At 49.4% G+C, this 26,870-nt stretch overlaps 1 protein-coding gene and 1 long non-coding RNA gene across 7 annotated transcripts in view; one reads left to right on the forward strand and one right to left on the reverse strand.

The window, feature by feature from the left end:
• The window catches only part of RAP1GAP (RAP1 GTPase activating protein), a 110,250-nt gene that overhangs the window by 58,357 nt on the left and 25,023 nt on the right, over nt 1-26,870 (forward strand). For 4 of the 6 annotated variants that reach the window (XR_014551804.1, XM_083629396.1, XM_083629397.1 and 1 more), the window contains exons 4-13: nt 6,060-6,095; nt 8,473-8,520; nt 9,486-9,524; nt 11,119-11,304; nt 18,146-18,249; nt 19,900-19,978; nt 20,893-20,946; nt 21,997-22,080; nt 26,231-26,331; nt 26,514-26,643. Coding sequence is in view for 4 of the 6 variants with exons in the window: in XM_083629396.1 (XP_083485522.1) it covers nt 6,060-6,095; nt 8,473-8,520; nt 9,486-9,524; nt 11,119-11,304; nt 18,146-18,249; nt 19,900-19,978; nt 20,893-20,946; nt 21,997-22,080; nt 26,231-26,331; nt 26,514-26,643 (861 nt within the window). In the remaining 2 variants the exon portion in view is untranslated. Of the gene's footprint in view, nt 1-4,314; nt 4,787-6,059; nt 6,096-8,472; nt 8,521-9,485; nt 9,525-11,118; nt 11,305-18,145; nt 18,250-19,899; nt 19,979-20,892; nt 20,947-21,996; nt 22,081-26,230; nt 26,332-26,513; nt 26,644-26,870 lie in introns of those variants that run through there. The other 2 variants (XR_014551805.1, XM_083629398.1) reach the window with 1 other exon arrangement.
• On the reverse strand, nt 12,012-14,465 carry LOC310769960. The gene is made up of 3 exons (XR_014551893.1): nt 13,423-14,465; nt 12,183-12,962; nt 12,012-12,123 (listed from the first exon to the last, which is right to left on the reverse strand). It is a non-coding gene; the product is annotated as an uncharacterized lncRNA (long non-coding RNA).

The following is a 26,870-nucleotide window of genomic DNA, read 5'->3' on the forward strand; positions in this document are numbered from 1 at the left end:
GAGAACACTATCCAACCATCTTGTCCTCTGCCGTCCCCTTCTCCTTGTGCCCTCCATCTTTCCCAACATCAGGGTCTTTTCCAGGGAGTCTTCTCTTCTCATGAGGTGGCCAAAGTATTGGAGCCTCAGCTTCAGGATCTGTCCTTCCAGTGAGCACTCAGGGCTGATTTCCTTCAGAATGGAGAGGTTTGATCTTCTTGCAGTCCATGGGACTCTCAAGAGTCTCCTCCAGCACCATAATTCAAAAGCATCAATTCTTCGGCGATCAGCCTTCTTTATGGTCCAGCTCTCACTTCCATACATCACTACTGGAAAAACCATGGCTTTAACTACACGGACCTTTGTTGGCAAGGTGATGTCTCTGCTTTTTAAGATGCTGTCTAGGTTTGTCATTGCTTTCCTCCCAAGAAGCAGGCGTCTTTTAATTTCGTGACTGCTCTGATACCTCACCATTTTTCTCCAAGGAACTCAACGTGGAGTAGATGGTTCTCCCCTCCCCGTGTCATTTAATCTCCAGGCGACTCCCTGGAAAGACTCCCTGGAAAAGACCCTGATGTTGGGAAAGATTGAGGGCACAAGGCGAAGGGGACGACAGAGGACGAGATGGTTGGACAGTGTTCTCGAAGCTACCAGCATGAGTTTGACCAAACTGTGGGAGGCAGTGGAAGACAGGAGTGCCTGGCGTGCTCTGGTCCATGGGGTCATGAAGAGCCGGACACGATTAAACGACTAAACAACTCATCTAAAAACACACTGATTCCTGGACTGTCCGCAGGCCAGATTTAGAAGGTGATTGGGCTGCATTTGGCCCACAGGCCTTAGGTTGCCTACCCCTGTTTTAGACTCAGTTTCCCTCCTTTTTGAAATGGGGAGAGAGTGCTGTTCAGTCAGTGCTCCATCCCTGCAAGGAAGAGGAGCAGGAGCAGGAGGCAGCCTCTGCAGAAACCCAAAGGCTTGCTTCTCTTCTCCCTTCCTCCCTCCCGCCTCTGAGATGCAAATGAGGCACACAGAGAGGTGAAAGGGCTCCTTGTTTGGGGCTCCGAGAGCGGCTGCCAATGTCAATGGAGCAGAGTCCTTCGGCAAAGGAAGTGCCTGCCTGGAATCTCCTGCCCCCCTCCACCTTCCTCCTCTGGGAGAGTGTGGCGGGGGGATAGGCTCATGTGAAAACCACCAGCAGAAATGCAGGGAGGAATCCCAGCCCCAGCCCCTGCTGCCTTAGCGAAGTGACTTCCCCAGGGCACAAGCCTAGGCAGTGTGTTTGGAGGTCCTGGGCTGCCCAGACGACAGGACTTGCTGATGGGTTGCAAAAGAAAGCAGAGCAATATGTTTGGTACCATCCTGGCAGCAGGAGTCGCTGGGAGGAGGTGTACAAGGCGCCATCCAACCACCTTAGGAACCCCACTCCAGATTTGTGCGAGATTTACTCCCGAGCCTTCTTTTCTCTCAGAGATATTGCATAAGGCAGCAGAGGTTTATTTTATTATTTATTATTTTTATAGATTTCTTTATTTGGCTTTTCAAATTAAAATTTTACAATCACAAACACACAACATACAACATAAAAACAAGATTTCACAGAATCTCCCAGACTTGCCTCCTCCCCTTTGTCAGTCCTGTTATGAATCATTTTCTCCTGCGTCTTTCATAATAATCAAAATCTTTTACATCGCCATTATATCCAAAATTCACTATTAAACTACGAGTGTCATTCCAATCCCGCTAACGATTTTAACTGTTTACAATGTTTTTTTAGGTAAATTATAAATTTCCCCCATTCCTTATTAAAATTTCGGTCTTCCCGATTTCTGATTCTTCCGGTCATTTTTGCCATTTCGGCATAATCCATCAACTTGATCCGCCATTGTTCTCTGGTCAGGACTTTGTCCTCTTTCGATCTCTGGGCTAGCGGAGGTTTAGGCTCAGAGTTTTCCTTCTCCTAGATGGGCTACCTTCTCCGGTGGATGAGCCGCACCTGCCCCTCACTTGGCATTTTCCCTTAACACTCCATACACCTTCCCCAGGATTTGAACCTGTTTTTCCTTAGAACTCAGCTTGCCTTTGTTCCAAGCTGGGGAGAGCTCAGAGCAGCTGCTTGGCATGCAGAAGGCCCCAGGCTCAATCCCCTGGGAGAGACTCCCCAACTTGAAATCTTGGAGAGCCTTTGCTGCCGGTCCGTGTAGGCAGCACTGAGCTAGATGGACCAATCTCCTGTCTCAGTCTAAGGCAGCGTCCTGCTTAAACCAGCCCTTCAGAACCATGAGGACTGGGATCTTGATTCATTTTTTAAGGGAAGGACTGCAGCTGCATGGTAGAGCCCCTGCTGGGCCTGCAGAAGGAAGGCCCCAGGTTCAGTCCCCGCTGGCAGCATCTCCTGCCCGAATCCCTGGAGAGCCATTGCTGGTGCGGGGCAAGACCTGCCACTGGGCGTTGGCCTAATCTGCACTGGCACGACACCAACATCTCTGTGAAACAGAAGATTTAAGAATTGGGTCCCCAAAATGCATGTTTGTTTGGGCTCAAAGAAAGCTGGAAGACTCCTAGTATTTAAGACAATATTGCATTGGAAGATTCGACTGTGCACAAAACACCTTCCTATGTTTGTCTCTGGAGGGTGGCTTTGCTTGCTGGGTGGTGAGGGAGGCACTCGGTGCATGCTCAGAAGGCCATGCCCATCATGGCTCCATTTGTGCTGGGCTTAAGAATCCCGAGATTTGAAAGAGATTCTGGCCCTGGTGTGTGAGAGAATCAACTCCACTCTGAGAAGAGGGGGAAATGAGAGAGGGGGGGGGGTCTTGGGCTGTCCTCATGAGACCTCCACCCCCTGCCTCAAGGACCTGAGAGTCTATTGAGGATCTGCTGTCCTCACTTTCCCCATATCAATTAAAGGATCAATTAACTGGTTAAAAGAGCACTCTTAATTCTCTCTAATTAACTTGCTTTGATGGCCTTAATTGCAAATACAGACGAGGTGGTTGGGGGCGAGGGGAGGGCGAGAGAAGGAGAGGATTAATATTATTTCCTCAGTTCTGCTTTCACAGAGTTATGGCTGGAGGCTGTGCGCACGTGTGTGTGTGTGTGTCCTGGGTATCTGAGAGATCTTGGATTCCTTAAGAGAGAATGAAAGTCTGTACCTTGAAGAATCATAGAATTGCACCATTATTACCGATAAAACAGAAACAGCTTAAAACATGGGGGAAAGACACGCATTAGAAAGCAATCCAAACCTAATAAAATCAAAGCACACAAACATATATCATACTTATTTAAAAATACAGATAATCACAGTAAGAACACAGCAGCCTTTCCTTAAAACACAGCTGTGGAGTTGGAAAGGGGACCCAATGGATTATCTGGTCCAACCTTATTGTAATTTTAGGCCTTTAGCCCAAGCATTGCCTTGTTTTATATGTTTGTGTGTGTTTATACACAGACACACAAAACAACAACAACAACAACAACAACAACAACAACAACAACAACATATAAACACACAGAATTATGCATTTGCAGCTTACAAGCATGGAAAGTCCCAACCAATTGCTTTTCCATTATTGCATCCATCAAAACTTATTTACATTGTTGAATTTATCTTAATGGAAAGAAGATAAAGTCCCTACCAGAGAAGAATGTCAGATTAAGTTGATGGATTATGCAGAAATGGCTAAAATGACCGGAATAATCAGAAATCAGGAAGACCGAAATTTTTATAAGGAATGGGGGGAATTTATTATTTATCTTAAAAACCACTGCAAACAGTTAAAATCATTAGTAGCATTAATGGTGAGTTTTGGATATAATGGAGATGTAAAATGTTTGGATTATTATAAAAGATGCAGGAGGGAAGGACTTAATAATAGGACCCACAAAAGGGAGGAGGGAAATCCAGGAGATGCCTTAGAATCTTGTTTTTATGTTGTATGTTGGATATGTGACTGTAAAACTTTGATTTGAAAAAGCAAATAAGTATAAATATAAATATCATCATCATCATCATCATACTTCTGAATGGAACAAAAGACCCGCACACTATGAGCATTTAAATAAAACAATTTCTTAATGCCAAATGATAAATTTTGAGAAATGATGGGAGATGCTCCTTTCTTCCTTCTCCTCCTCCATCCTCTTCTTCGCTGCTGTGAAACTTTGCCTTCTCCAGATGTGAGTCCTGGAGAGAGAAGCTCTTTTTCCTGTTTGGAGGTGAGGGGAATCCTAGCAGCGACGCGCCTCCCCTCCACCTTCCAGACTCCCTCTCTCCTCCCATTCATCCCCCTCAAGTGTAGGCCAGTTGCCATGGCGACCCCAGTGGTCCAGGCCCCAGCCAGCCAGCTTCCCTCTCTGCCTCCCTCCCCCCATCTCTCTTACACACACGCGCGCACACACACACACCCGGGAAGGGTTGCATCCGGCTGCAGGGACCTGCCTCTCCTCCGGCAGCACCTGGCTCCACGCCCAAAGAGTACACACAGCGCAGCAGATCCCAGCAGATCCGCCAGGCGGGCAGGGGAGAACCCCTGGAAGGCTTGCAGAGCTGGCTTCCCTCCTCTCCCCGCCGGGCTCCTGCGAGCAAGGAGGCGGAAGGGAGCTTTCGCCATGGAAGCTGCCCATCCCGAGGCAGAGGCACAGAGCCTCCAGCGCCCCGGGCCGGGTGTGGGCAGGATCTGAACCCGAGACCCACGAAACAGCAGCAGGAGAAGGAGGAAGGCTGATGGCCGAGTGGCAAGCCCTCCCGGGGACCCCCGGGCTGCCCCCTGCTCGGAGGAGGGAATCCGTAGAGGATGGCTGGAGCGTGAGTTAACCCCTCTATGGGGAGCTGTGTCTTGGCTTTAGGGGGTGGCGGCTGCCACAGCCTCTGGGGGGGTGGGTCTGGGGGTCCCTGCTCCTGATGACCCTTGACTTAGGGGGGCAAAGAGAGCAGGCCATCAAGGTGGGTGGGGGAGCTGGTGGGGGGAGGCAGGAAACGTAGAGGAGTTTGGTGGTGGTAGAGCGAGCAAGGGGCTCTATCTGGTGCTAATCCTACTCAGAGTAGACCCACAGGGTTTTCCACTGGGTGGCCGCAGTGAGGGCAGGGTGCTGGGCGTGATCCGGCTCTTCTTGCATTTCCATGGAACTTCCAAGTCCAGAAGCAGTCTATCGAGATTCTTAGGTTCTTAGGGGTATTTGGCGAGAATGCTGGACTAGATGAGCCTGTTTTCACTCATTCAAGTGGATGTGTAGGGCCGTTGATTTCAGCGGGTCTACTCGGAGTAGCCAGATCCAGGGCAGGCGGAGTGGTTTTTTGTTGTTTTTTTTGCAAATTCAGAAAGCAGAGTTGTCTTGCCGGGTCCCTCTCTCTTTCTCCCCTGCCAAGCGCTGACCTCCTTCCAAGAAAAGTCATTAAGCCAGCCTTGTGAGGAGAGAGCCTGTTAACCCTTTGTGCACTGCGCTTCTGGGCTCTCTCACCTGCTGCTGCTTTGTGCAAGGGGGGGGGCGGGGGAGGGCAGATCTGACAGCTGGGGAGGGGTGAAGGAGGTACAGCTCTTCTCTTGAACCCTATCTCTGCCGCTGCTGTGGATTCGCTACATAGACCCTCTCTCAGACTCAGTGCCACCTCTGTGAAATGGGAAGCAGGCCAGCCTACCCCGCAGGGTTGTTGTGAAGGACCATTAACCACCATCCTTGCCAGGGCTGGTGTTAGGGGATGGTCTGAACCCTTGGGGTGTTTTTCTGGTTGGCGCACGTTGACTGGGCCCAGATCCTCTGACCCCAGTGATGCTCAGACACACACCCCACCACCTTAAAGTTTCCCTGGGTGACCTTGGGGGCCAGTCACTGCCTCTCTCAGCCTAACCTACCTCGGAGGGTTGTTGTGGGAAATTGCTCACAGTCTTTTGAATACCCCTGATTCTTGCATCGTTTTCAAGTGCCTGTTTAAAAGTGGATCTTGCCAACTCTCAAGCTGTGTTTAAAGCCTCTCTTTTTTTGGGGGGGACAGGTTTTTTTTTTGGGGGGGTGACTATTTCTGACCCCTCCCATGCAGCCAACCATCACCCACTACTTGCTTTCTCCCCAATCTCTTGCAGAACACAGAGCTGTTTGAAATGATTGAGAAGATGCAGGTGAGTCAAATTTACTTGGCAAGACCTGCCTGGACTTGCACCCGGGTCTGACAGAGGTAGACCGGAGGGTGACCAGACACTCAGGGCAGCCTAGGGGGAATGTGGGCAGGACAGGGGCTCCTTCCTGCCCCAGGGGATAAAGGTGCTTTTAGGACAAGGAGATCTTTGGGCTAGAAGCAAGGAAGGCAGGGCAGGGAGAGGCAGCTTTCAAAAATCGCCTTCCCCAATTTGGCAGGGTTTGTGTGTGTCTGTTTTGGATTGCAGCCCCCAGCAGACAGCGCAGGAAATGGTCAGGACTCTGCACTTGTAGAGTCGGAAGGGTCCCCTAGCGGTCATCTAGTCCAACCCCATGCAGTGCAGGAATCGCAGCTCAAGAATCCCTGATAGGTGGCCACCCGACCTCCGCAGGGCCTGTAAGACAGAGCTATTCCACCTGGCTTTCAATTTGAACTTAGCCTGATCTTTTATTCCCCTTCCTTCCCTCCCACTCTCCTTTTTATGAAGATTACCCGCTCTGGGAACCCACAGCTAATTCTCCCCTGGTCTCCTCGCTGGCCCAAATAGGCCTAATTTAGCCAGCTAGCCCTGGTGATCATCTAATGTTTATTGGATGGCGTTCCCCCCTAAATTGATTTTTGAATTCTGAATTTATTGTTATTCCCATTTTTTACTGTATTTAATGCTGGTTTTGTTGCGTCAGTTAAGTGTTTTAAATTTGTTGTTAGCCGCCCTGAGCCTGGTTTTCTGACCCGGGAAGGGAGGGGTGTAAATAAAAATTTATTATTATTATTATTTATTAAAAACCTCCAAGGAAGGAGAGCCCACTGTCTCCCGAGAGAGTCCGTTCCACCGCAGGGGTGTGCGCATATGTGCGTGTGGAAAAAATGCATCTCTTTGTGCTACGTGATGCAAATTTATACAATTAGTCATTGCACGAAGACGGTGGATTTATCTAAAGTGTCTTCTGTGGAAGCTGAATGATAGAAGATTCAAGACAAATGAAAGTCCTCCTTCGTGCAGTGCATCGTTAAACCGTGGAACTCCCTCCCACTGGAGTGATGGCTGCCAACCTGGATGGCTTTAAAAAGGAGAATTAGACAGATTCACTAGGCTTGACGGCTATGCTCTGCCTCCTTGCTGGAAACCACAGAAGGAAGGGTGTTGTGATGCTCAGATCCTGTTTACAGGATTCCCATAATATGCACCAGGTTGGCCGCTGTGGGATTAGGATGCCGAACCAGAGGAGCCGCACCCTTCAGCCTGATCCAGGAGGCTCTTCTTACATAAGCTGCTCTGGGAAATTCTTTCACAACAAAGCACCAAATGACTCACAGGAGCCTGGCTGGTTGTGGGGCAGGACAGGCTGGGGGGCCGGATGGGAGACGGCTTTGGTATTGCTCAGTAAACAGAAGAAAGGACCCCAGATCTGTGCATGAAATATACTCAGAGTCGCAAAGTGATTTCATGCTCTTTATTCAGCTCATAGTGGTGAGGAAGAATGAATGAAAGTCCCCTCAAAGTATCTGCTTTATATACATTATTTACACAATGGGCTGCACATGATTGGCTAATTCCGGAATTCTACTGTAAGCCAATCAGGTTGTGGATTCACTTCTATCTGGAGCATGATTGGGTGGTTCCTGCCAACCAATCATACTGCTGCATTGTTCTAGGACCAATCAGACTGCTGCATTCTGAATCCTATTGTTCTAGGACCAATCAGACTGCTGCCTTTTGGATCCTATTGTTCTAGGACCAATCAGACTGCTGCAGTTTGGATCCTATTCAACTCAGTACATAACAGTGCATGTGAGAGAGAAAGAATCTACAGTTGCAAAGGAAAGAGACCTCTCGTTTCTCTGCCTCCACTCCTCCGCCCGTCACCTTTTCAGGGATTTAATCCGCAGGAAAAGGTGGTGTTGGAAGATTGTGAAATCTCAGCTTCCTGGAAACTGTCGCTGAGGCATTGGGGGATCCACGCTCTGTGTATGCTCAGAGGGGATTTTCAGAGAGGGGCTGCCCCAGCTGAGAGAGAGGTGATCCTTGATGTTGCTTCTAGGCCTGAAATGTGGAGGAGCTTTGACCTGACCCCCCAAATGCCACAGACCTGGCTGTCTTTAAAAGCAGGGAAATGGGCAAGCGGCTTTAATTCCACATACAGAAGCGTCCTCTCAGAACCGCCTCTCTGTCAACATACTCCTTTGTCCTGCAAACATCATTGTCCCGTTCCGCCTTGCCTGTCCTTGTGCCAAACAGGATGTGTTGTCGCCGTCCTCCCCGCCCCCCCCACCTGTTCTCCAAAGCAAAGGTGCTCTTGGCTTGCATGGGGGGGGGGCATGGCCAGGTGTTGACTCTGGCCCATCCATGTCTCTTGCAGGGCAGCAGGATGGATGAACAGAGATGCTCCTTCCCTCCTCCGCTGAAGGTATGTCCCTCCTTTCCTCCTCCTCTCGGGTACCCGTTGGGCATTGGGGAGAAGAGGGCAGCCCCAGGCAACCCGGGCCTTCGTGAGTGCTGCCCCCCATCTGCTGGGAAATGGGGTCTTGCAGCCTGGAACAGGTGGGCGTTTCTGCAGTGGGTATCCTTTAATAGGCCAGCCTTCCTTTTAGCTTGGATTTCGGGGGCTCCAGCCTGTGCTTCTGCCAAGCTCTGCATGACTGGCAGAGACCCCTCTGTCCCATTCCCCTCTCAACTCTGGGAGGTCCCTCCAACCAGGAAATGCAGCAATGTTTGCAAGCTGCTGTGTGGGGCTGTCACCCGGTGCCCCAGAGAGATCTGTCTTGCCTCGGATACTTCCAAGGAGTGGGGCTGGGTTGTATCGCCTTCAGGCTTAGAGCCTGCACTGCACAAGGTCCCCCACTGGCAACATCTTCAGGTAGGGCTGCCTGAAATCCTGGAGTGCTGCTGCCGGTCAAGGTAGGCAACACTGAGCCAGATGGCCTAGTGGTCATAAGGCACGTCCTTATTTAAATCAGAAACATGAGGACTAGAATCTTACTTTGTGGGGAGAGATGCTGCCAGCCAGTGTTGGCATTGCTGAGCTAGATGGACCCAAGGGTCTGTCTTGGCATTAAGGCTGCTGCTTCCGTTCTGGCATCCTGTTCTCCCCACCTCTGCAACACCCCCCCCCCACACACATGGCTTGTGACTTTTACTCTAGATAGAGCCCAGCTGGTACCTCATTCTGCCTCGTTTCACCTCCCGATCCTTATGGCAAACCCATGTGGCACAAGTCAAGGTGCCCAGCACCCATCCATGTGGCTGGCAGCCTTTGAGGCTTCCTTCAAATTGTGCAAGGAGCCGTTTCGGTGAATTTTTACACAGACGTGCCCGCCCTTGTTTCTCCTTTCCCACAAGTTGGTTAACCCGACTCTACTTTGTGTTTTGCAGACTGAAGAGGACTACATCCCCTATCCCAGCGTCCACGAGGTAAGGAGTGGGCGGTGTCGCAGGGAGAGCGGGATGTCTGTCTTCTGTGGGCTGTGGTGGTTCTTCCACAGGCAGGAGCAGTCTACCTCTGGAAGGGCGGTTGCTTGGAGCAAGCAGAAATAAGTGGGCAGGTGGAAGCTGTCTCCTTCGTACCCAGAAGCATCGAGTTGGAGTTGGCCGCTTCTGGAGAGTGATGTGTTCTACCCAGCTCAGTTTGGCTCGGAGTAGATTTTGAAGGAACATTCCTACATTAGTGATGGCCCTGGAGTCTACTCTGAGTCATACTGGTGCCGGATGCTGCCCAGTAAGTGGGGCCATAGCTGTCAACTGTCCCTTATTTGTCGAGAAAGTCCCTTATCCCAGTGCCGTGTCCCGCTGCTGTCCCTTATTGATGATGTCCCTTATATTTCCTGGGTTTCAAAGGAAGCAGCTCCTCTCCCTCCCTCCCTGCCGGCCAGGGAGGAGGGAGGCTCCAACTGTGTTGCTTGGCTGCGTTGCTCACCCAATAAGTAGTCTAAGAACGATTGGGGGGTGGAGCTTGCATGCCTTGTGCCGATCAAATCGGCTGCTTTGCCTGGGGACTTGCCTTTGCTCAGCGCTTTCCAGTGAAGAGGTGACGGTGGTTTTCCTTGCTGCATCCCCTTTGCCGGGTTGCTGCGCTGTGGGAACCACCGCTTGAGGCTTTGTTTGGCTGCTGGCTGGGCTTTCTGCCTTTGGCTCGGAGGGGCTCAGAAGTTGAACATACCTGTGCTTGGAAAATCCCTTATTTTGGCTGCTGATCCCTTATTTTCGAGGCTACTGGTCCCTTATTTCAAATCTGTAAGTTGACAGCTATGAGTGGGGCTTTGGTCTGAAGCAACGGTGGCTCGCTGTGACTTGTCTGCAAAGGATTTTGAGGATAAAATTGCTTGCATCCACCGGCATCTTGACTTGGGATCTTGTTGCAGCAGATGAATCTCATGGGTTGTCCAGAGCACAGTCTAGTAGTCCTGTTGTGTTGGATGAGGTGATTAATGCCTCCTTGTGAGAGGAGATGGTCAAGGAACTCTTCCATCAACTTCGGCTGGAGGCCCAGCTGTGCCCCTGTCTGGACAGGGATAGCCTAACTTTCTAGGTTAGATTGCTGCAAGGTGTTAGACATGGGGCTGCCTCTGAACGCCGGAAACTTCAGCGGGTGCAGAAATCAGCAGCCATTTGGCTCACCAGGGCAAGACAGTTTGACAGTATAAGTCCACTCCTGGGGAACTGCACTATCTGCCAATTAGTCCCAATTCAAACTGCTTTGAATGGCTCCGGACTGCAATACCTTTCTCCATATGAACCAACCCAAACCCTGCGATCATCGTCTGAGGCCCTTCTCAGGGCTAGAAGGTGGAAACACAAGAAAGGGGCCTTTTCTGTGGTGGCTCCCGTTTGCGGAGTGCTCTCCCCAGGGAGTTGTGTTGCAAACTGCCCTGTGATCCTCAGATGAAGGGTGGTACAGAAAAGTAATTAAAAAAATTAAATTAAATAAAGAGGCACTTGAGAGGCAAACCCTAGTGGACCATTCCTGGTTATCTTCAGGTACCTCAATCTTCTCTCACCCCTCTTCCAGGTTCTGGGCCGAGAGGGCCCCTTCCCCCTCATCTTGCTGCCCCAGTTTGGGGGCTACTGGATCGAAGGCACCAACCATGAGCTGTCGAGCATCCCTGAGACAGAGCTGCTCCAGTCCCCGACCTGCAAGGTGAAGTTGGAGAGCAACCACACAGCCCAGCTCTACCGGAAGCACTTCCTGGGCAAGGCAAGTCTGTGCCCCCTCTGCAGGTGACGACGCCCTCCCTAACTCCTTATGGTTCCCACCTGCTTCCTTGACAAAATGCCTGAGCAGTTCCGATTGGCCAGTTTCCATTCCGTTCTAAGCTGCACACACACACCATGCATTTGAAGCATGTGACTCCCCACTCCCTGCCCACCAAATAATAACAACAACAGCAGCAGCAATAACAATAACAATAATATTTTTTTAAAGATATTTATTGAGATTTTACAAACAAAGAAAATTACAATATAAGAAAAGAAAAATTAAAAAAAAGACAAAGAAAAAAGATACAAAAATACAGAAAAAAATACAAAATATGTGAAAAATAAAAAAACCAATTAAAAACAAATCAAACTTTTCATGTCTTATATTTCAATAATAATAACTTATACCCGCCTATCTGGCTGGGCCTCCCCAGCCACTCTGGGCGGCTTCCAACAGAATATTAAAAGCACAATAGAACATCAAACGTCAAAAGCATCCCTAAACAGGGCTGCCTTCAGATGTCTTCTAAAAGTCAGATAGTTGTTTATTTCCTTGACATCTGGTGGAAGGGCGTTCCACAGGGAGGGCGCCACTACCGAGAAGGCCATCTGCCTGGTTCCCTGTAACCTCACTTCTCACAGGGAGGTTACCGCCAGAAGGCCCTTGGAGCTGGACCATCCGGGCTGAACGATGGGGGTTGGAGATGCTCCTTCAGGTATACTGGACCGAGGCCGTTTAGGGCTTTCAAGATCAGCATCAACACTTTGAATTGTGCTTGGAAATCATATTGTTAAAGATGCTAGTAATTGTAGCCTGCTGAGGGGGTGAACTACAGAACCCAAGGTTTTTATTTATTTCGTGTTGTTTATTGCCACAATTCACCCTAAGGTCCCAGGGCGGGTTTAATACAAAAAAACACAAAAAAAACAACAATTCAAAGCAACTTGCAGTTATAAAACCAAAGGGGCCCTAAATACCATTTGATTGTAAAATAATAATAAGAATAATAATTCAAAGCAGTTTACAAAGAAAATAAAACATTAAAAATTTCAGGAAGAACAATTAAAAAAAAGATTTAAAACTTTTTCAAAAATTAAAATCAGCAGTATATTAGGAACAGGTTAAAACACACATCAACATTCTACATGCCTGGACAGACTTTGCCTAAACTAAAAGGTTTTTAGCAGGTGTCAAAAAGAGCACAGCGAAGGCGGTTTCCTGGTGTCATCAGGCAGGGAGTTCCAAAGTTTTTGCGCTGTCGTACTGAAAGATTGATTCCAGCTTGCAAGCTTAAGTCAGGTGGTCCATAGCGTGTTTGTGGATTTGTGTCCAAAGACAAGGAGACGGCGCATCCTTTGCATTAAATTATATTGATTTTTAATTGTATTTTTATTGCTGCTTTTAGTTTTAGTGCATTTTATTGCGTTGCAACTTAAATTCTGGAGTTCAAAATGTTAAATGCAATATATAAGAAATCGAAGGGGGTATTAAAAGCGCAAATATAAATCCTACAACATTTGGCTCAACAGGTTACAGTTGCTATGACAGGCAGCCGAATTTTTACATGGTTCGTCAAAACCCTTCATAATTTCCAGGTGGTCCGTGGCCCCCTGGTGTGTGTCCCCAAAGCAGGCAGCGCATAGCAATTGGTTAATCTGTGGGAAAAATAAACAATCCGAGCTAAAAATTCATATCAAGGAAAGATAGCCAGTAACAGAATAAAATAAATTCTTTGATAACCTCTGCGTGAACAATCTGACAGCCAGGCGACTGATAAGCGTCAAGGCAGAGAATCTTTAGCATCGAATGAATAAGTTAATGCAAGACATAAACATTTCCATAAATTGACCATTGTTAAGCAGGGAGATTAGGTGCAGAGTCCCACTTGGGGGCCAAAAGTAGCTGGGTTGTTTTTTTGGGGGGAGCAGGAGGGAGACATCTCAGCTTGGCATCTGGAGCCTTCAGCTAAGGCAAGTGTGGGGAAGCTTTGCTCCTCTGAATGTTGCTGGACTACAACTCCCATCATCCCTGACCGCTGCCTGGCCTTCCCTAGACCGATGGGAGTATGTCTGGAGGGCAACAGGTTCCCCAGCCCCGAAATAGACCATCACACACCTTCACTGCCCCGGCTACCTTCCTCGGCACTCTGCCTTCTCCTAATGCTCGGAAGGGCAACCTGTGACCCTCAGATGGTGCCAGACTCCAGCCCCCATCACCCCTGTTAGCCATACACCTGGAGGACCAAAAGTTGATCACAACAGAGGTGAGGGTCCTCTTCCTCTTCCTCCTCCGCCATTCCTGTTCCGGTCCCCTTTCCATGTTCTGTTTGCCAACAAATTGTTTTGGAGGGCTTTCAGTGGCAAGCTGGCCGGCGTCATCTTCCTGGCCCAGCAGGTCCGTGGCGACATGGGGGTGAGCTTATGAGGGTTGCCCTCCAAGTGGGAACCCTGCCCTCCTTCTCTGGGCATCGCCAAAGTCCTCTGAGCAGGCTGACTTGCATTTCAACCTGTTGTTTTCCTTCTTTTTTCTTTCCTCTTTGCGGTCCTCGCCAAGCGGGAACTGCTCCGTGTGTGCCAAGGGTGGGGCTCTGGGCTGTGCCAGGGACGGCCTGGGTAGCTTTGTGCCACCCTGGGAGGGCAGAGCGTTTATCGCTCCAATTTCCCCTTTTCCTTCTCTCCTCCAGCAAACACAGGTCCCAAAGTTTAAGGCTGATTAGAAAATGCTCACACTGTCAGAGGCAGTAAATATTCCTGGATATAATAATAATAATAATAATAATAATAATAATAATAATAATATACTACTACTACTACTAGAGGGACGTAGGTGGCGCTGCGGGTTAAACCACAGAGCCTAGGGCTTGCCGATCAGAAGGTCGGCGGTTCGAATCCCCGCGACAGGGTGAGCTCCCGTTGCTCGGTCCCTGCTCCTGCCAACCTAGCAGTTCGAAAGCACATCAGAGTGCAAGTAGATAAATAGGTACCGCTCCAGCGGGAAGGTAAACGGCGTTTCCGTGCGCTGCTCTGGTTCGCCAGAAGAGGCTTAGTTATGCTGGCCACATGACCCAGAAGCTGTACACCGGTTCCCTCAGCCAATAAAGCGAGATGAGCGCCACAACCCCAGAGTCGGTCATGACTGGACCTAATGGTCAGGGGTCCCTTTACTACTACTAGTACTACTACTACTACTACTACTAATAATAATAATAATTTATTTATACCCCGCCCATCTGGCTGGGCTTCCCCAGCCACTCTGGGCAGCTTCCAACAAAATATTAAAATACAGTAATACATCAAATATTAAAAGCTGGAAACCACAGGAGGGGAGGGGGCTCTGGCGGGTTTTCTTTGGGGGCATCTGGTTGGCCAAATTGAAAACAGGACATGGTGGGACTTGGTTGCACCCCCTTTCACCCGATCCAGCAGGCTCGTCTTATGTTCTTGGGAGGTTTAATGGAGTCTCTGAATCCTCTTTTGAGTTTGCTGTGTACCCAGGAAAGATGGCAAGGGGTGTAAAGGCAGTGCTTTGAGGGGAAGGTATGGGGGTCCCTTGGGAGCTGGTGGACTCTCCTTCCTTCCTTGTTTTTTTTAAATAAAGTTTTATTAACACTTTTCACTGTGCAACAAAAGACAAGCTAATTGCACAAGAAATCAAAAAAAATATTTTAAAGAAGAGAATAAAGGTAGAAGAGGGGAAATTCAGGATCCTCTCTCACAAATATATCTTAACTTTTCTCCCATACAGGAAAGGGCGTGTCCTCCCGGTTCTCGCCTGGGGGGGGGAGCACCCCTCTCTCCTCACCCTGAGAAATTTCCTCTTCCCTGTCTCTCATACAGGGACCTGTTCCTTCTGTTCAGCACCTTAATTTGCATGCAGTTCTTACCCAAATAAAGTGAGATAAAATATTCAGAGAAGCTGTTGTGTACTGAGTTGAATAGGTTCCAAAAGGCAGCAGTCTGATTGGTCCTAGAACAATAGGATCCAGAATGCAGCAATCTGATTGGTCCACAGGAGCCACCCCAATCCAGTTCCAGGTGGAAGGGAATCTGCAACCTGATTGGCCTACAGGAGAATCCCGGAATCAGCCAATCACGTGGGGCCCATTGTGTAAATAATGTATATAAGGCAGACATTCTGGGGGAACTTCCATTCCTCCTCACCACTATGAGCTGAATAAAGAGCATGAAATCCACTCTCAACCGAGTATATTTCAGAATACTGAGAGAAAGAGAAGAGTAATAACAACATGGGAACCTTCCTTTGAGGATTTTAAGCAGAGGTTGGAGGGCCGCCTTTCAGGAATGCTTCAGTTGCGGTTGCTGCGTCACAGAGGGTCAGACTAGATGAGCTTTGGGGATACCTTCCAACTTTAGGGTTCTATGGCTCTCTCTTTTCCTCTCATGAAAAACATATCCTTCCTCCCTGCCCCGCACCCCTCCTCCAGCTTGCCTTTACACAAATCTGTGTGCTGTTCTTTAGTAGTAGCAGCAGTAGTAGTATTTATTGAATTTCTGGCTGGGGCCTTGTCCATAAAGGTTAATGGAGAGATGGAAAAGTTGCTGAAAGGGGCAACTGAACAATCAAGGGGACCCCCCCCCCCGAGGGAAAGTTTGCAGCTTTCGGGGCTTGTAAGATTAGGGGGAAAGGTGGGGGGGCACGAAAGGGTGTTTATAACATTGTGTGTATTTTCAGGAGTCACCTTCTTTCTGTGACGGCAACGTGTGTTTTTTTAAAACTGCTTTTCGTATTGCATTTTAATTGCGGCGATTGTTCTCGTTACACATGGGATAGGGCAAGTGGGAGCTCAAAGCACCAGGGTCCCGTGGCCCCATTAACTGAGCCTGGAAGCTGGAAGTTCCTGGGTAGACCAAAAGAGGGTCTCCCCTTTTTGTGCTGGTTTTGAACTGTGGAACTCGGAGCCGCAGGACAGGCGCCAACTCCTGGGCGGACAGATTCAAGGGAGAAAAAATTGCCTCTCGCGCATGGAGCCTCCAGGCTCATGAGCAGTTTACCAGCTGCTAATGGGAAAGACAGCAAGGGGAGACTTCCTGCTTTGTCGGCTTTCCCAGAGAGCATCTGGTTGGCTAATAATAATAATAATAATTTATTTATACCCCGCCCATCTGGCTGAGTTTCCCCAGCCACTCTGGGCGGCTTCCAATCAAGTGTTAAAAACAATACAGCATTCAATATTAAAAACTTCCCTAAACAGGGCTGCCTTCAGATGTCTTTTAAAGAGAAGATAGCTGCTTATTTCCTTCACATCTGAAGGGAGGGCGTTCCGCAGGGCGGGTGCCACTACCGAGAAGGCCCTCTGCCTGGTTCCCTGTGACCTCATTTCTCGCAGGGAGGGAACCACCAGAAGGCCCTCGGCGCTGATCTCAGTGTCCGGGCTGAACGATGGGGGTGGAGACGCTCCTTCAGGTATACTGGACCGAGGCCGTTTAGGGCTTTTCAGGGCCAAGTTTTCAGGGTCAAGACATGCGACCTGGGAGCAGCCCCTGGTGATGTCGTGGGGGACGGACTATGGGATAAATCCTTGCGTTAAGAGAAATCCTTGACATTTGCAAGTACCTGCATCTTTTTGAATTATATTCCCGCGGTTCTGGGAGATAAGGGCTGGGCAACGGAAGTGTTGGGGCTGCAAGTCCTTCTGGTGGCCCCAAGACTTTTGCCTTGAACCTGGAAGGACAAAACAGCCAACCTCTCTCACCTCACAGTAATAATAATAATAATAATAATAATAATTTATTATTTGTACCCCGCCCATCTGGCTGGGTTTCCCCAGCCACTCTGGGCTGCTTCCACAAAGACCAAAAATACACTAATATGTCATACATTAAAAACCTCCCTGAACAGGGCTGCTTTAAGATGTCTTCTGTATGTCAGGTAGTTGTTTATCTCTTTGACATCTGATGGGAGGGCATTCCACAGGGCGGGCACCACTACCGAGAAGGCCCTCTGTTCCTTGTAGCTTTGCTTCTCGCAATGAGGGAACCGCCAGAAGGCCCTCGGCGCTGGATCTCAGCGTCTAGGCAGAACGATGGGGGTGGAGATGTGCCTTCAGGTATACTGGACCGAGGCCGTTTAGGGCTTTAAAGGTCAGCACCAACACTTTGAATTGTGCTTAGAAACGTACTGGGAGCCAATGCAGATCTCTCAAGACCTGTGTTATGTGGTCCTGGCGGCCACTCCCAGTCACCAGTCTAGCTGCCGCATTCTGGATTAATTGCAGTTTCCGGGTCAGCTTCAAAGGTAGCCCCACGTAGAGCACATTGCAGTAGTCCAAGCGGGAGATAACTAGAGCATGCACCACTCTGGTGAGACAGTTCGCAGGCAGGTAGGGTCTCAGCCTGCGTACCAGGTGGAGCTGGTAGACAGCTGCCCTGGACACAGAATTAACTTGCGCCTCCATGGACAGCTGTGAGTCCAAAATGACTACCAAGCTGCGCACCTGGTCCTTCAGGGGCACAGTTACCCCATTCAGGACCAGGGAGTCCCCCAAACCCGCCCGCCCCCTGCCCCCCAAAAACAGTACTTCTGTCTTGTCAGGATTCAACCTCAATCTGTTTGCAGCCATCCATCCTCCAACCGCCTCCAGGCACTCACACAGGACCTTCACTGCCTTCACTGGTTCTGATTTAAAAGAGATGTATCATCTGCATACTGATGAACACCCAGCCCAAACCCCCTGATGATCTCTCCAGCGGCTTCATAGAGATATTAAAAAGCATGGGGGAGAGGACGGAACCCTGAGGCACCACGGAGCCTGCATTGCAGTAGTAGTAGTTTTCCTCCATTCTTATATTCACCTTTTTCCTCCCCACCACCAACCCAGGAGCACTTTAACTACTACTCTGTGGACGCAGCGTTGGGGCACCTCGTCTTCTCACTCAAGTACGACGTGATTGGAGATCAGGAGCACCTGCGCTTGCTCCTGCGGTGAGTGGGAATAGAGGGGGAGTTGCGAGGGGAGGACAACCCAAGTCTTGAAAGCCAGGGCAACTGTTGCTGCCACTGAGAACTGATCTCAATGGACCAAGGGCAGCTCAGTGGACCAAGGGCAGCTCCCTGTTTAACTCAGAACTTCATTCGGAATCATGAGGACTAGATTTTCCCTCCCTCTCTCTCTCTCTTTGTTTCTTTCTGGTGAAACTTACTGGGAAAATAAGAAATCTAGATAACAAATCTTTTTATAAAAGAACGGAAATGGTTTATTTAACCAACAAGCTGCGAACAGATAAGAACATTGGCAGGAAGTATTTACCACAAAATGGGAAGTCTTTAAAGTGTATTTGAAAAACAGCAAAGACAGTTTGAAGTATGTGGCAGCATTTGAATAACTTCGGTAGGAGTTTTAAATCTGATGGAAAACCTAGGACAGAATAAATAACATTAAAGTCAAAATATGCTATAATATGGCAGTGAATAACAGATGAGAAATAGAAGTAAGGAGTATAAGTCAGCTCTTAGCCACAATGGCTTCTGAATCCCACTTGCTGGAAACCACAGAATGACAGAGTCTGGTCTTGTGTTTGAATCCTGACTGCTGGTTTCGGATAATGGGCATCTGGTTGGTCACTGTGAGAACAGGAGGCTGGACTGGATGTTCCTAAGCCAGGGGTCGGCAACCTAAGGCCCATGGGCCGGAAGCAGCCCATGGAGGCCGTTTAACCGGCCCCCGAGCCGCCCCTGAACCAAGCCGCATGCTTGGTGAGTCCCTGCGCGCTACGCTAGATCAGTGCAGCACGATGTGGGGACTCTCTTCCCCGGCTCCAGAAATTGTTTCTGCACATGCCCAGATACCAGAAATCGTGTCTGTGCATGTCCGGGGCGCCGGAAATTGTTTCTGCGCATGCCCAGATGCCAAAAATTGTGTCTGTGCAGAAGCAATTTTTGGCGTCTGGGCATGCGCAGAAGCGATTTCCGGCGCCCCGGACATGCACAGACACGATTTCCAGCATCATGTTGTGCTGGCCCGGCCCATGGAGGATCTCTGCGGGAGTGATCTGGCCATAGCTGTCAACATTTCCCTTTTCTTATGAGGAATCCTATTCGGAATACAGTGGTACCTCTAGATGCGAATGGGATCCGTTCCAGAGCCCCGTTCTCATCTAGAAGCAAACGTAACCTGTGTCCGCGCATCTGCGCGTGCGCGTGACGTCATTTTGAGCATCTGCACATGCGCAAGCGGCAAAACCTGGAAGTAACGCACTCCGTTACTTCCGGGTTGCTGCGGAGCGCAACTCAAACGTGCTCATCCTGAAGCACATTCAACCCGAGGTATGACTGTAAGGGAATTTCTCTTTAAAAAAGGGAAACGTTGACAGCTATGGATCCGGCCCATGCCCAGTAAGCCTTGCCGACCCCTGTTGCTAAGCCCTAGAGAACTGTTCCCAGTACGTGAAGACAGCGCTGTACTGCAGTAGATCAGTGTTTCTCAAACTTGGGTCTCCAGCTGCTATGGGACTTCCCACTAATGCTGGGGCGAGGAAGAAGGGGGAATTCCCCCTCTCTTCCCTCGATCTTTTCTCGGGAGGTGGGATCTTCTGCCTGGCTTCCGCCCATCTCCTCTGCCCTCTTCCCCCGCAGGACGAAATGTCGGACTTACCACGACGTCATCCCCATCTCCTGCCTGACCGAGTTCCCCAACGTTGTCCAGATGGCAAAGGCAAGTATTGGGGGTGGGGGTGAAAAGGGTGCGATGGGAGGGAGGGAGATGCCTTCGGACCCTTGCCTTGCAAAAGCACTGGTGGCGTGACCCATGGGTAAGCAAACCAAGGTCCGCGGACTGGATCAGGCCCAATTGCCTTCTCTATGTGGCCCGCGGGTGGTCCAGAAATTGCTGCGTGGATCGCAAGCATGCACTTTCTTTGCCTCTCCCTCCCACGGCGGTGGTGCCACCTCCCTCCCTCCTCCTGGCTTCTCCCTGCCCTGCCTAGAGGAGGAAGGGGGCTGGGCCTTGTTGGTGCCAGAAGCAGCAGCGCTCGAGCGGCCGCCATTTAAAGCAGCCCCTCTCCGGAGCCCTTTCGAGCGCCGCTCATTGTCCCGCCGCCGCCACCAGTCCCTGCCACTCGCAAGACACAGCTAAGCAGCCACCGGGGCTCATAGTGCTCTTGCATCTCTCCCCCCCCTCAAAAAATATAGTCTGGCCCCCCACGAGATCTGAGGGACAGCGGACCGGCCCCCTGCTGAAAAAGTTGGCGGTCCCGTGCTGTGACCTGTCGGTCAAGGCAGAGACTGCCCCCCAGGGGACAGGGGTTGTGTCTGGACCATTCATGGATTCAGCCCGACAGAAAGTGCAATTCAGTGGGGGCGACAGTGGGGAACTGCAATCTCTCACACACCCCTCAGTTATTGCGGCACCACGATGGCAGAAGCTGCACCTGTTGGACTTCTTCTCTGCCCCAGAAAGGAAAATGGCTGTTCTGTTAGCAGAACGGCGGCGGCAGTGGCCTGGATGGCAGCACATATACTAAAATTGGAACAATACAGAGAAGATTAGCGTGGCAGGAACCAGTTCCTTTTGTGATCCTGGAATCCTAGAATCGATGTCTTAGTGTCTGTCTGTCTCTCTTGCCGCAGTTGGTGTGCGAAGACGTCAACGTCGATCGCTTTTACCCCGTGCTGTACCCAAAGGTAGGAGCGAGGAGGAAACTCGCTGAAATATGGGTATTTATTCGGTTTCTTGGACGCCTTCTCCTGAAAATCAGTCTTGAGGTAGTGCTCAACAACCTGGATGCTGTCGTAAGGGAAGGCTATATCAAGCATTTTGTTGTATTCGGAATTAACTGATCTGATATAAAAGCTCTGTGGCTGCCTCAGAGTTAATTTATAACAAATGTCTCAGGACTGCAATACCTCAGGGACCACCTCTCTCCATATGAACCTACTCAGACCCTGAGAGCAAGAGGTCCAGAGGGTGGCAGGAGAAGAACGGGGCCTTTTCTGCGGTGGCTCCCCCTTTGTGGAATGCTCTCTCCAGGGAGTCTCACTGGGCACCTTCATTGCATATATTTAGGCGCCAGGCAAAACCGTTGCTCTTTAACCAGGCCTTTGGCTGGCTGGCATCTAGTGCCCTTTTAAAATGTGTTTTGGAAGGGGGGGGGAGTTAATGGGTTCTCTTGTTTTTGTTTTTATTGCGTATTTTGTGTTTTATATTTCCTCAGGAGGTCCATGCCTCCCAGTCTTTCCATCCTATATATATATGCAGAAAGTATTAAAAATAAATTTGAGGAACCGCAGGAAGAGGAGGAAGGAAGTCAAGTTTCAAAACGTTAAAATGACTGTAAAATTATTGAAATTGAAAACCAGAATTTTAAATTTTCCATCTCCTATCTCCTTCCTGCTCTACAGAGAAGCTGGGTGGAGTGTTTTCTATAAAAAGCATCTTATTCTTACCTAATAAAATACTTCAGCCAGCTTTTCTGAAGCTGCAGAGCAGGAAAGAGAGAGGAGAAGGCAAATTTAAAAGCCAAGAAAGGAACTTCTGGTGGGGGTGAGATGTGTCGGGAGCCAGAGGAAATGGGGTTTCCGGTGGCCCCCCATGCCTCAGGCTCCCCTCCATGTGTGCTGCAGGATCTGGGGGAATCCCTAGCTCCCAGGGAATGTTTGCACCAGGTAGATGTGGTTGATGTCTGAGGCTCCGCTCGCTGAACTCACCAGATTTTCTCCCCGCCCCACCTCCAGGCCTCTCGACTCATCGTGACCTTTGATGAACACGTCATCAGCAATAACTTCAAGTTCGGTGTCATCTACCAGAAGCTGGGCCAGGTGAGTACCCTGGCTTCTTACCAGGGAGGCAGGTGAGATCTGGGGGGGGGGGCTGGGGGGGGGGGAGAGAAATACCCAGGAGGTCCTGGACCAGAGGAAGGCACCTTCTTTGAGGAGGAAGTAGTGGCAGAACAGGTCTGCAGCTGAATCATCCCAAAGGGGACCCATATAGTCTAGCATCCTTCCTTCGCGGTGGCCGGCCGCAAAGGGTATCCCATAATAATAATAATAATAATAATAATAATAATAATTTATTATTTGTACCCCACCCATCTGGCTGGCCCCGCCCCCAGCCACTCTGGGCGGCTTCCAACCAAATATTAAAATACAGTAATGCACCAAACATTAAAAGCTTCCCTAAGCAGGGCTGCCTTCAGATGTCTTCTAAAAGCCTGGTAGTTGTTTCTCTCTTTGACATCTCGTGGGAGGGCATTCCACAGGGCGGGTGCCACCACTGAGAAGGCCCTCTGCCTGGTTCCCTGTAACTTGGCTTCTCGTAGTGAGGGAACCGCCAGAAGGCCCTCGGCGCTGGACCTCAGCGTCCGGGCAGAACGATGGGGGTGGAGACGCTCCTTCAGGTTCACCTTTCAGGATGACCCAAGTGCAGCAGCCCTCTCTCCTTCTGTGGCTTCCAGCAACTAGCATTCAGAAGCATCACTGCAGAGCATAGTCCTTTACTCGGAAACTTGAAGGCTGGAATTTTACTTTCTTTTGTTTGGAAGTCCCTATAGCTTAGTGGCAGAGCATCCGTCCTGCCTGCGGAAGGTCTCAGGTTTGGTCCTTCGATTCCTGCTTTGCATGGGGTCAGACTAGATGGCTCCTTGGGGTCCCTTCTCTCCCTCTCTTTTTTTATAAAGTGCCTTTTTTTTTACTCGTTTTCAGGACGTTCAACTTCCAAAACGTTCCAATCCCGAGGCACGGCTTCCGATTGGCTGACAGCTAGGCTTTTTTTGCAGATCGGAAGCCGTGTCGGACGTTTGGGTTTTGAGGAACGTTTGAAAACCGGAACACTTACTCCTTCTTCTTTTTCCAAAAATTTTACTGATTTTCCAAAATTTATAAACAAACAAACAAACATAAATCCTAACTGTAATTATTCCACTCTTAATAACATTGTTACGTGACTCCCTCGAACCCCCCTGGCTGAATTTCAGTATATATCATTGTAACAGTTTTCCAAAACAAATTTCTCATAAAATTTACTTAATCAATTAACGTCTTTCTTTCTTTTCATATTAAATTTAAACATGTTATTTTGTAACATCATATATTTAAATCCTAAGCCTATCTAGTGTTTGCAAGTATTTCTATTTAAATTATCTTAGCATATTTAACTAAATAGTCTTTAAATTTCCTCCATTCCTCCTGGTACTCCTCCTCCTTCTGGTCGCGGACTCTTCCGGTCAGGTCGGCTAGCTCCAAAAAGTCCATCATCTTCATCTGCCATTCCTCCACTTTTGGCACTTCTTGTGTTTTCCAATTCTTGGCCAACAAAATTCTAGCTGTAGTTGCGGCATACAGAAACAGTCTAACATCTTTCTTGGGCAATTCCAAACCTGTTATTCCAAGAAGAAAGGCCTCTGGTTTCTTAATAAATGTATATTTCAACATTTTTTTTTTCAATTCATTATAAATCTTCTCCCAGAAGTCTTTCACCTTGGGGCAGGTCCACCACATATGATAAAAGGTACCTTCTTTTTCTTTACATTTCCAACATAGGTTATCACTATTGTGATACGGAACACTTACTTCTGGGTTTTCGACGTTCGGGAACCGAGCGGTTCAAGAACTGAGGTTCCACTGTATTAGTAGTTCCCTGTGGACTGCCCTGCCCCTTGGGTTTGTCTGCTGGCTGGAGGGAGCCGCTCTGCACCAGCATTGGAGACCCCCCCTTCTTCTCCCCCTGAACAAACGGCAATACCTCTGCGCTGCTTCAGGGATGCTGGATTCCTCCCCATTCACCTCCCCACCACCACCTCTGGCTCCTTCACACCTGAGAAATCAACTCGGAGAAGGAGAGAGAAGGAGAGGTGTACCCCCCCCCAGGCAGTACTCAGCTGCCTCCCCCTCCAGAGCATGCAGGAGGGCCTCTTCTTAAAAAGCTGAGCTAAATTGAGTGCTCCCGTGCCTCCTGCGCAGCTTTTATCTTGAGGAAGTCATGACAAAGCTCTGATCCTTTGGGGTGGGGTAAAAAGGCGCAGTCAATTGACAAGTGATTCTCAGGGGATGAAAAGGGAAAGTGGGGAGGGAGGGGGAGAGACACCATGATCCAGCTTTCACAAAGCCACCCACCAGCTTCTCTATTTCAAATGTTTGCATTTTAAGCCTGTTAAAAGGTATGATTTTGCCAGGTGCCGTGAGCTCCATCTAGCGGCCCAGGTTGGGATCGAGACCTCTTGAAATTAACAGACTGAAGCCGTTTCCCCTGATATAGACACACGTTTTTGCAAGACATTTCCCCCCAGATGCGTTTTTGCTTGTTATTTTTTTCACGGGTACATGCATTTTATGTCCACTTTCTCCTAATAACCTATATTTTCACACCCAACAATTTTATCCCCCCCGCCCCCATCTTGGAGAGCTGCGCTGCAAAATTTAGAGAAGTGCGAGCTTCGAAGGATAGCTGAGTTTGGCATTATTTTTTCAGAGCGTAAACTGCCCCTGCTTGGTCTATACAGTGGTACCTCGGGTTAAGTACTTAATTCGTTCCAGGAGTCTGTTCTTAACCTGGAACTGTTCTTAACCTGAAGCACCGCTTTAGCTAATGGGGCCTCCTGCTGCCGCGCCGCCAGAGCATGATTTCTGTTCTCATCCTGAAGCAAAGTTCTTAACCCGAGGTAATATTTCTGGGTTAGCGGAGTCTGTAACCTGAAGCGTATGTAACCTGAAGCGTATGTAACCCGAGGTACCACTGTAGATTATTCGACCTCTCAGCCCCCCTCAAAAGGGTGCAGCACCCACAGATTTAAACCAAATGAATTACAACCAGCATGACTTCAGATTTGTGGGGGTTTCCCTGCAACTGTGAGACCTACCAACCTGAAAATGAAATGAAATGACAGAGTGTCCTGTAGAATCTGGGCATGGGTTTTTTGTTTCCCATTCCAGAGCAGAACTTGAACTGGCCGTTCTTTCTTCACACTTGCAGGCTGCATTCTTCATCTCAGCACCCCGGCTTGAAACCTGTATGCATGGTGGGGGTGGAGAAGGAGATTTGTGTTGCTGTTGCGACCCAGTTGGGAGCCTGTGAGAATAGGCCTCCTGCAGATCCCGCAAGATCTACCAGTTGATTCTGATCTACTTTCTGCCCACTCCTGAATTTGGACTTAGCGATTGCAGCCTGATACTTTTCTCATATATTAATCTATGTCTATAATCAGGGGTCAGCAATTTTTTTCAGCAGGGGGCCAGTCCACCGTCCCTCAGACCTTGGGGGGGGGAATGAATGAATTCCTATGCCCCACAAATAATCCAGAGATGCATTTTAAATAAAAGCACACATTCTACTCATGTAAAAACACCAGGCAGGCCCCGCAAATAAGCCAGAGGTGCATTTTAAAGTAAAAGGACACATTCTACTCATGTAAAAACATGCTGATTCCTGGACCCTCCGTGGGCCAGATTTAGAAGGTGATTGGGCCAGATCCGGCCCCCAGGCCTTTATTTGCCTTCCCATGGTCTATATCATCTCTCTCTCTAAACTAAAAACTAAACTAAACTAAAACTGAAGCGCATCCTTCTCCCTAAAAGCAAAAATGGTCCCTTTCCCCAATATGGATGGCTTTAGAAGACGAATGGTCAAATTCACGGAAGGGAGAGGGCAATTGCTGCAATGCTTTCGAATCCCAGTTCCTGGAAACTACAGGAGGGGAGAGATCTCTTGTTCCTGGGTACCATTTCAGTAGCTGCTTGACCACCTGAGGACAGGATGCTGGAGCGCCCATTGGCTGAACCCAACTAGTGCAGGAGTCTTCTTAAATTAACTGGGATGCTAATGGGAGAGGGCTGTAAGCTCTTATGTCTGGCCAGTCCTTTCCCCTTCAAGGTGGTCTGGGTTAGGGATGCACAGAGACCTCCCCCCCACCCCATGGCTGTAAGCCAAGCCCTCTCTTTGAGCATCAACACACATGACTCTGCCTCTTCTCTGCAGACTTCAGAAGAGGAGCTCTTCAGCACCACGGAGGAGAGCCCAGCATTCGTCGAATTCCTTGAATTCTTGGGCCAGAAAGTCAAGTTGCAGGACTTCAAGGGGTGAGTAGAGTCGGGACAGAGGGAGAACAAGGGGCTCCTTTACGTCTGCCCCCCCCCAAGACCCAGCTGCATGCCAGGGAGGAGGGGCACAGTTGTTGTTTTTTGCTCCTGAAAACACTCAAAGCTGTTGGCAGCACAGCCCTCGAACTGGTCTCAGGCCTGTGTCTTTCTGTGGGGTGCAGGTTTCGGGGGGGCCTCGACGTGACCCACGGGCAGACAGGGACAGAGTCGGTCTACTACAACTTCCGAAACAAGGAGATCATGTTCCATGTGTCCACCAAGCTGCCCTACACGGAGGGGGATACTCAGCAGGTAGGGACGTGGCTTCGATAGCAGAGGAAAGCGCAGCCAGGAGGGCAGAGGAAAGGCGTAGCTGGCAGTGCACCGGTGGAAGCACCGCCTTACGAGCTGCTGGAGCTCACAGCTTGCCTGGACTTGGTTGCCTCCTGGCCTGAAACCCCCTTTGTGTGTGTGTGTTTTTCCTCTCCCCCCACCTCCTGGGTGAGCAAAAGCGAGTGGGACTGAAACAATGACCCTCT

Source organism: Podarcis filfolensis (genome assembly GCF_964270895.1).
Source record: "Podarcis filfolensis genome assembly, chromosome: 8".
NCBI lineage: Eukaryota > Metazoa > Chordata > Lepidosauria > Squamata > Lacertidae > Podarcis > Podarcis filfolensis.